Genomic DNA, 10,000 nt, shown 5'->3' with positions numbered 1-10,000 from the left:
ATTTCACACATGACTTCATTGAGTTGCTGAATTTTCATCGGTCAGCACGCTCCGTCAGTCTCATAAAATCGCTTTCAAAATGATTGATAGAATCAAAGATAATTAAAAGATTTAGGTACGATTCTGTGTGTTAATGTCTGACGCATCCAATCTGGATAAAACGAAGCAATTAAGGATAAAGCAATCTTGCCTTTGCTTTCAAAAATGTCGGTTAGGAAAAATGGAAGCAATGAGCGAAACTGTCTCCCCCTTCTCCTTTCGTGCCTGTCAGACGCGAACGAAGAACAAACAAGACGATGTTTATCTCTCCCCAAAAGCTCCCGCTTATTGGTCGATAAAACTTTACGACGGAAGACCAGATAGTAAAAAAAGGTTTTAGCACGTCGTAAGTTGCCAAAGGAATTACTTCCCTCGTCGTATTTGATTTGCAGATGTCTGCCTACGACAGGAGTTTACGAGTGACACTTGAGGAGAGCAATTGTAGATAGCTAAATGTTGCTAGGATGCATTTTGGTTGCTTGGGCAGCGCCAGAAGGTCCACACCAGGTCAAGATACCCTTTTATCACCTGGGCACGTTTACCTGTAGGCAATGACCCATTGCTGACCTGAGGTCATTTGAATCATGGGTCTCTCCTTATTCTTGTATAGCATTAATAAGCAAAAGGAAAGTTTTCTAAAGAATTCTTGATATCAGTATGAATTCTTGTTCATTTTAACACCTGGGCACGTTTACCTGAAGGTAAGGTTACGTGATGACCTAAGGTCATTTGAATAATAGTTCTTCCTAATCATGACGTATTCCCCTTACATTATCTGTGTTTCACACAGAGTGATTAATTAAGTAGTGGTCAGAGGGGTTGGAGAGCAAGACTAAAGAGCGGAAGCGGGAATGGAGGTAAAGTAAAAGCTTAAAAACAAAGAGGGTTGCAGCTATGGGCCTTAGGGACGCCGCAATCACCGTTTAGTAGGCCTAATGCCTACGGTGTATCGTGTAAGGTGCACTGACGGTACAATTTCCTTACACGGAAATTACTGTAGATCTATAGATCAGTTACAGATGGTAATAGTACTAATGATGTGTCTTGAAAAGCTGTTAATAAGTAACTAACAAAAAAACTATTTAAACACCCTTTAGTAGGCTTACTGCGTACTGTACACTGTGTAAGGTGCACTGACGGTATAATTTCTTTACAGGGGAATGACTATAGATCTATAGGTCAGTTACAGATGATAATAGTACTAATGAGTTGATATCTTATCAACAAAAAATATTTAAAATAGTTCAAATAAAACTTTAGGGTAAGGCTAGGTTAGACTCACCAGGCCACATAACTGTTCCCTAACAGTTACAGCTCACTGTAACTATATCACTTTATTTTCTCGCAGTTAACCGCCCTCGGGTAAATACATTCCTGTTCTTTTAACTGTCAAATAACACTTCATTACCGAGTGACGGAGCGTTCGGCCTAAACGGCGCTAATGATATTGGCAATAGACGCGAAATGAAGTCATTGTAGAACAATGGTGGCTGGAGTGAACGGTTTTCGCTCGCTCTCTCTCTCTCTCTCTCTCTCTCTCTCTCTCTGATTCTAGGAAGAAATAAAGAAGATAATTCCTTGATATATGACAAATAACCATAAAGAGGAATTTGTGACGTCACAGCTTTTTCAGAGTAACTAGGCACTAACGTCATTCTCTCTCTCTCTCTCTCTCTCTCTCTCTCTCTCTCTCTCTCTCTCTCTCTCTAGAAAGATTTAACACAAAAGAAATAAATAGGAATTTGTGACGTCACAGATTCTTCAAGGAAACTATTCAACGCCATTCTCTCTCTCTCTCTCTCTCTCTCTCTCTCTCTCTCTCTCTCTCAAAACATTCCGTTTCGGAATGGTGAAAGAGTTTTTTCTTTCTCGTCAGCGCTGAGTTTTCAAAATACGTAAATGAGAATCTGGTTTTTTGGAAAGAGTAGGCTATTCGTACTATTCTTTCCAGCGCTGTGCGTATTGACAACAATGAAGCTTCCTGTACGTGTACGTTGTTGTTTAATGTTTAATTCGCCAGAGGACCTTTATGAAGGCAGGCTACTGGATCTCCTGAGGATGTAGTGCGATTGGAACTTCAAAAGTTCAAGCGAAGATGCAATGCGTTACTACCCTAATGGTATCCTCCTTGCATTTTAATATCTTTTTATCTATTTATCTATTTATTAATCTATTTTTTTTCTCTTTTTAATAAGTGAAATCTCTTCTTTCTGTATTTCCCTTTACCTTCTCTTACTTCCTAATGGGCACCATATTCTTTGGAAGCTTGAATTTCAAGTCAATGGCCCCTGTGCTGGGCTTGTTCCATATGAATAGGGTTTATCTTCTGAATCATAATAATTATAATATCACAAGTGATATTCCTTCGGGAAGGTCCTATTAACCAAAACATATACTTGGCAATTTAAGAATATCGAAATTGAACCCTGGAGATCAGACAGTGCACAAAACGTGCCTTTGAATGATTTTATAGGCCTCTAAGAAAAATGCCTGCAATTATTCGATTTTTCTAGACATTGACCTAACTAGGCCTAGCCTACGTCTTTATAAGGCTGGGTGTGCTCTTGAAAAATGTAACCCCGTAGTTCAGTTAGTATAGGTCTAACTAGGCCCATGTCTAGAAGGCTCTTTGTGCTTTTATGTGACAAGTGTGCTTCCCTGAAAAGGCTCTTAAGATTTCTGTATGGTATAACTACACTTACATTGAGGTAAAGGCTCCATATCTGAGTATTTGTTGTTTTGAGTAACATGCCTGTTCTGGACCACTGATCTCAGACCTTATCGGTCCCAAGACTAACCCCTGAGGACCTGAATTTGAGTAGAACAATCTCCACCAAGAATCTCTAGGCCTGCTCAGTGTTCTAACCTAGACTGAATCAGTGATTTCCTCAAGTTTTGACAACCAACCTGGACTCGCTTTAACTTACTTGTAAAGTTACTTGGTTCTGCTTTATAGATATAGATAGTGTTGTCTCAAGTATACATGAGCAATGACACCCGGAACCACAGGTCCACAGCAAGCCTCCCACAAAGACACCATTTCACCAACAGGCCTCCTTTGTAGAATCCGCAAAGACGCACTCTGATTGATTCTCACGACCTTCCATAAATTTAGATTGCTGAATTCTCTTCATTTTAATGAGATAGGTTAATTCCTTGTTTAGAAATGACGTCTTCGAGCCCGAGCTACTAAATAACTATGCAATATGATAAGGTACCTTCGTCAGAGCCCTGGGGGAGAGTACGTAACGTCTCGACCAGGTATCATATTATTATAATTTGTAACTGTATGAATACACAAATATTATACGAATTAAAACAGAACAGAATCATTTATTCAGAAATTTATAAAACCGCGTCAAAACAAGTGAGGAAATTGTGAGGCAAGTGAGGAAAAGTTAATGAGCTGGAGAAAGAAACGATGTAGGCAAACAAGCAGGAAGGAATTAACGGGAGGGGAAAAAATAGTAATGGAAGTATCAAAAGTTCACTTTGGGAAAAAATGGAAAAAACTAGACGTAGAATTTTTCCGTCCTTACAAATGGTTCATTAAAGTTCTTTTGCTAAGACCCATCGCGCTGTCTGAATATACTTTTATTTTCTTATATTGGGGAAAAACTATTCTTTTTATTAGGGGGGAAAACATTTCTGGGAAATATTTGTAAAATGAGTTTAATATTCCGAACGTTTCTTTTTTTATGAATATTAAGCCACAATGAAAATGAAAATGCCAGGAAGAAGGAATACAAAATTAACGGTAAAATAAGTTAATTCAGAATACAGTATTGAACGAAACGCGCCGTCTCTCTCTCTCTCTCTCTCTCTCTCTCTCTCTCTCTCTCTCTCTCTCTCTCTCTCTCTCTCTCTCTCTCTCGTTCGAGGTTTCGACAGATGTACCGAGATAAATATTATTTATATCTCCACATCTATAGTGCTTAAGAACTTTTCGTTGGCTTATATAATTTCTTATTTACAGTGGGAAGACTCAGACGTGCAATTGAATATAGAATAGAATATGAAATTTAGACAAAGACATTTTGGGTCTTAATAAATATATATATATATATATATATATATATATATATATATATATATATATATATATATATATATATATATATATATATATATATATATATTATATATATATATATATATATATATATATATATATATATATATATATATACATTTATACATACATTTATTTATGTATATATATATGTATTTATATACATATATATATATATATATATATATATATATATATATATATGTATGTATATATTAAGACCCCAAATGTCTTTTGCCTAAATTTCATATTCTATTCTATATTCAATTTCATGTCTTAATAGCCTTGGTCCATTTACTCAACGAGACACCATTAAAAATAATAAATTTCATACGCGAAACTGTTACGCTTAAAGAAACGTCAAATTCAAAACTTTACAAACATCTTTAAAAGCTAAACGCTTTAAATAACATCAATAAAAGCTGCCATATTACCGCTACATCTGTCTAGCAAACTGAACTCTGCTAATACAGTTTTTAGGTCTATATTATATATCTGAAAATCTCACTGTAACTAAGAAATAATATAAGCTAAGGAAAGTTCTTAAGCACTATAGTGATGCATAAATAGCCTATACTTCTGTTTGTGAGTGTACAGCTTTCTGATTTGTTTATAAGTAAAATAAACAGACGTTCTCTGTAAATATGTTAACAGAACTTCATTTTCTCATGAACACTGCAAAAGAAGATTATATTGTACAGTATGTGCTTTTAAAAGTTAGTTTCAGAATTGTTTATAGATGCAAGAAACAAAACCAAGATGTTGTTGAAAGGTTAAATATTATCTAAATATAGAAAAAGCGAAAAATAATAGGTTTTTACGCCATACAGAAAAAATAATCTATATTACTGATTATTATACTTATGTATAGAATATATATATATATATATATATATATATATATATATATATATATATATATATATATATATATATATATATATATATATATATATATTTTTTTTTTTTTTTTTTTTTTTTTTTTTTTCTAGTTTGTTTTTTTGTTATTTTTTTCCATGTCAATAAAGAAAGTTAAATGGAATTTTTTTGTGTAAATGCATGAAAATATTCTACATTACTGATTATTGCTCTTATGCATAGCGTTAAAAACATATATTATTTAAATCTAGTTTTTTTCTGTTGCTTTCTTTCCATATCAATAACAAAAGGTTAAACGGAAATTTTTTATGTAAATACATAAAAATAATATTCTATATTACTGAATATTACTCTTAAGTATAATGTTAAAAATAATGATTTTCTACAAACTTAGTTTTTCTGTCTTTTTTTTCCATGTCAAAAAAATTAATCAAACTTTTTTTGTGTAAATACAGAGCTGATTAACGCTTTGTGCTTGGCTTAAGAGAAAAAACACAACCAAAAGACATTTTTGGGAATATCTGACATATCAATAACGAAGGAATTTGATATCCCTTTGTCTTACTCAGAAAAAAAAATATTATATGAGAATTTGACAAAGGATCAAAGTGAAGAGGGAATACTGAATTTTGATGAGAGTGGTTAAAAGGGAAACTTCTCTCTCTCTCTCTCTCTCTCTCTCTCTCTCTCTCTCTCTCTCTCTCTCTCTCTCTCTCTTAAATATTAATTAACTCAATGTGGATCTCAATAAGGAGAGGTTTTATTGGGAACTGTGAGCTCTCTCTCTCTCTCTCTCTCTCTCTCTCTCTCTCTCTCTCTCTCTCTCTCTCTCTCTCTTAAATATTAATTAACTCAATGTGGATCTCAATAAGGAGAGGTTTTATTGGGAACTTTTAGAGTAAATGTTTACATAAATATGGTATGGCGTCATTGGATTTTTTTTTCAAATATTCCAAACCTAATTATGTTTGGGAGACAAAGTGGTATTGTTAGCTCATTTGAAATGTTAGGTGTTTGCGAAATCAGCTTTGCGAGAGAGAGAGAGAGAGAGAGAGAGAGAGAGAGAGAGAGAGAGAGAGAGAGAGAGAGAGAGAGAGAGTACACACCAATTACAGAAAGCAAGAGCCATTCACAAAAGTATATATACACACATACATAGATATTCATGGATGCATATTTACATGCGTGAGTGCTTAGATCTCTCTCTCTCTCTCTCTCTCTCTCTCTCTCTCTCTCTCTCTCTCTCTCTCTCTCTCTCTTCAATGCATGCAAGACCACACACACACACACATCCATGTATAAATGGCTATTGTTCTCAGAAACTGGAGAATTCTGACAATAACGATCTCTCTCTCTCTCTCTCTCTCTCTCTCTCTCTCTCTCTCTCTCTCTCTCTCTCTCTCTCTCTCTCTCGCAAACATCCGATATTTCAGGTGAGCTAAAAATACTTACATGTCTCATAAACGTAATTATGCTCGAAATATCTCTGAAAAAAAATTACACAATACCATATTTACGAAAGCAGCTCACAAAGATGTTTAAACACACAATTTAAAAAAAAAACTCTCATTATTGAGACCCACATCGAGTTAATTAGTGTTTAAGAGAGAGAGAGAGAGAGAGAGAGAGAGAGAGAGAGAGAGAGAGAGAGAGAGAGAGAGAAGTTTCCATTTTAATCACTCTCATCAAAATTCAATATCCCCTCTTGGCTTTGATCCTTTGTCAAATTCTCATATAATATATTTTTTTCTGAGCGAAGACAAAAGGATATCGAATTCCTTCGTTATTGAAATGTCGATATCCTATTTTTTTATCAGTTTTGTTTTTTTTTATACGTCAAGCACAAAGCATTAATGAATCTTCTCTGCATTTCTACAGATAATTTCGTTTGACTTATTTTTTATTTTATTTTATTGGCTGAAATTGAGATCAGTATTTGTTCCTTAATGTGTCAGCAGTGGTTACAGTGAAGATGTCTATAAACCACTGAAATAATATTGGGTCCTTAGAAGTTGGAAACAGTCCAACGACTGACGAATTCCTGGGCAATCCAATCATTGGTAATACCCAACGCTTGACACCGAAGTCCTTGGAGATTCAAGATATCCCAAGACCATGGTCAGTGACTTTATCAGCTGACCTTGTTCCAGAAAACTACTCTGCACTGTGTACCTCGTTATTAATTACAAATAAATATTTATAGATTTATCCAGGTACCAATTTATTCGGCATTTTGGTTGCCATAATTTATCTCTTATAAGAAGCTTATCCTCCCCTGAATTGAAACTTATTTCTGACTTGTGGTATTCTTGGGACTTCAGAAGTTCGAGCGAAAATGCTATGCATTAATACCCTAAAACAATTCTCCTTGGATCTTGTTAATTTATTTACATTTTTATCTATTTATTTATTAATTTATTTTTTTTTTAATAAGTGATCTCTTCTTCTTTCTATATTTCCCGTTACCCTCTGTTACTTCGTTCAAATCAACACCGTAATATTCTCTGGAAGCTTAAATGTCAAGTCAATAATAGCCCCTATGGTGGGCTTGTTCCTTATGAGTGGGGTTCATCTTCTGAATAATAATAACAATTTAGCTATTGAATTATCGATTGGCGCCCTCTTTTCGAATGGATTTAGCTAATTCAGTATACTAAAACAAAGTCACAATATATTTTTTAGTTAATGGAACTTGAAACTTCCAGTGAATTTTTGTGACTTTCTCTGTGATGCATCCATGACGGTTATCCGCAAGGCTGAAAACAGTTATCAGCTGTCGCAACGTTACCTAACCTCCCAACGTTTATATTTGCAGATAGTAGGCCTATTTATGTTGGCGCCAAGGCCTACCCTTTGTGACTTCTTAGGCCACCCTCCCATCCCTAGGGACTTCCTAACGTACGACCCCTATAGAGGATACCCGCACCTGGAGACCCCAATATCCCTCCTGGAGGACCCCTCCGACATCCTGCTGCATCTGACGCAGCACAGGAGGCCCCTGAAACGCTACGAAGTGGCCCACCCGAATTCCCTGGGATTCCGCTCCCCATTCCCATTCCCCTTCCACGGAAATCCTGAGAACTTCCTCTTCAGGTCTCCCAAGGGCGAGCCGATCTTTGCTCCGCCTCACCTGATTGACGAGCCCAAGGTGCCTCCTGTAGCGCACCCGTCGGAGACCAGTATCCACCCAGTCCCGCCCCCCCGGCCGAGTCTTCTGGGTCCGGTGCCTGGGTTCGACGACGTCAGCCTGGGTCATGACCCGTTTCTGCTCCCTGGGGGTGATAAAGACGACAAGAAGTTGGTCGCTGCTGCCCATGGGTATAATGACACGTTTTCTTCTGTTTTTGATATTCAAGGAATATAATGATTTAGTTCCCACTGTTTTTAATATTCAAGGAGTATACTGAATCATTTTCTTCTGTTTTCAATATTGAAGGAAGTATAATGATTTATGAGTATAATTACTTATTTTCCTCTGCTATTGTCACTGGAGGAGTATAATGATTTATGAGTATATGATTTATTTTCATCTGTTTTAATATTGAAGGAGCATAATGGTTTATTTTCCACTGTTTTTAACCTTGAAGGAATATAGTTCATCATTTTCCTGTTTTAAATATCAATGTAATGAATCATTTTCCTCTGTTTTTTAAAACTGAAGGAGTATAATGACTTATTTTCCTCTGTTTTTAATATTGAAGGAGTTTAATAATTCATTTTCCTCCTTCTTCTTCTTCTCCTTCTTCTTCTTCTTCTTCTCCTTCTTCTTCTTCCAGAGAGACGATCGCGGAACCCATCGGCGCAGGACTCCACAATGACATCATCCCTGGAGAGGAACACTTCCTCTTTTCCGGATACGACTTGGACCCTTACTTCAAGGACTTCCCGGGCTTCGGATACTTCGAGGACACTCTTCCGAAGCTCAGCCTCCACCAGAGGAGGCGCAGGAGGAGCACCCTGGAGCCATCTTTCCAAGGGCGGTTGTCCCCTAGGGAGGATATATCATCTCACGTGCAGCTCCGACGGGCCACCAGAAGTCAATTTCCGAGAGACTTCTCACCACTAAGTAGTCCTCCTATGCCCCTCCTGCCGAAGAAGAGGCCTTTTGGGGAGAGGTCAGAATTCTTCGAAGGTGATCAGTGAATGTTTTCCCTTCTTCGTCATTTTAGTTAGATAATGGCTGGAAAGGACATCAATTCCGTTGTGTGATTATTCATGGTTGATCAATGAATGTTTTCCTTCTTCAGGAGGAAACAGAAGAACCCTTCGTCAGTTTAGTCAGCTAAGGGCTGGACAGCACATCAGTTCCGTTGATCAATGAATATTCCCTTCTTCAGGAGGAATCAGAAGAAGAACCCTTCGCCATCTTAGTTAACTAAGTGGTAGAATGGACTTCAACCCCGTTATGTGATTGCCTTGGTCGAAATTCTTTTATTCAGTCTCGTGTGATTATAATTTGCTGTGATATGTAATTTACGCTCTTGATGGTACAAATGTAAGAGAATAATCAGATTCTTCAAATAAAATAAAATAAATAATAAACACTAAACAAAAGAGAAAGTGACCATGAGACGAAACTGGAAAAGAGGGGACATTGAGATTATATTCTTCGAAGGAATAAACAAGGCCTTTGTATATGAGCTTAAATGTATGTGTTATGCTGGTCATTTTTGTGGATGGGCTGAATCTCTCTCTCTCTCTCTCTCTCTCTCTCTCTCTCTCTCTCTCTCTCTCTCTCTCTCTCTCATTAAAGCCGTTGTTGTCAGACACATGTCAGTTGCTGTATATGTTACGTGAATATTGCAAAACACGAAGATTTTTCAATAAAGTGTCAAGTTGTTAGTGAATTTGTTTCAATGACATATTTTTGAAATATTTTTTTCAATGCTTCTTTTACCCCTAATAATTTAGGTTGGTTGGTATGAGTCCAAAGGTCCACAATCCCCTCCTCTTTTTTTTTTTTTTTTTTTTTTTTTTTTTTTTAGGGCCTTACCATCACTTAGCAAGAGT

General features: G+C 36.4%; 1 protein-coding gene across 1 annotated transcript in view; it reads left to right on the top strand.

The window, feature by feature from the left end:
* Positions 1–9,832, top strand: part of LOC136844689 (uncharacterized) — a 27,901-nt gene extending 18,069 nt beyond the window's left edge. Inside the window, exons 2-3 of the mRNA XM_067113936.1 lie at positions 7,806–8,308; positions 8,767–9,832. Of these exons, the coding sequence (XP_066970037.1) occupies positions 7,806–8,308; positions 8,767–9,133 (870 nt within the window). The 3' untranslated portion in view covers positions 9,134–9,832. The remainder of the gene's footprint in view (positions 1–7,805; positions 8,309–8,766) is intronic.
* Positions 9,833–10,000: the final 168 nt, after the last annotated feature.

Source organism: Macrobrachium rosenbergii, chromosome 13 (assembly GCF_040412425.1).
Source record: "Macrobrachium rosenbergii isolate ZJJX-2024 chromosome 13, ASM4041242v1, whole genome shotgun sequence".
NCBI classification, from domain to species: Eukaryota; Metazoa; Arthropoda; class Malacostraca; order Decapoda; family Palaemonidae; genus Macrobrachium; species Macrobrachium rosenbergii.
This window is presented reverse-complemented; position numbering and strand designations above follow the sequence as displayed.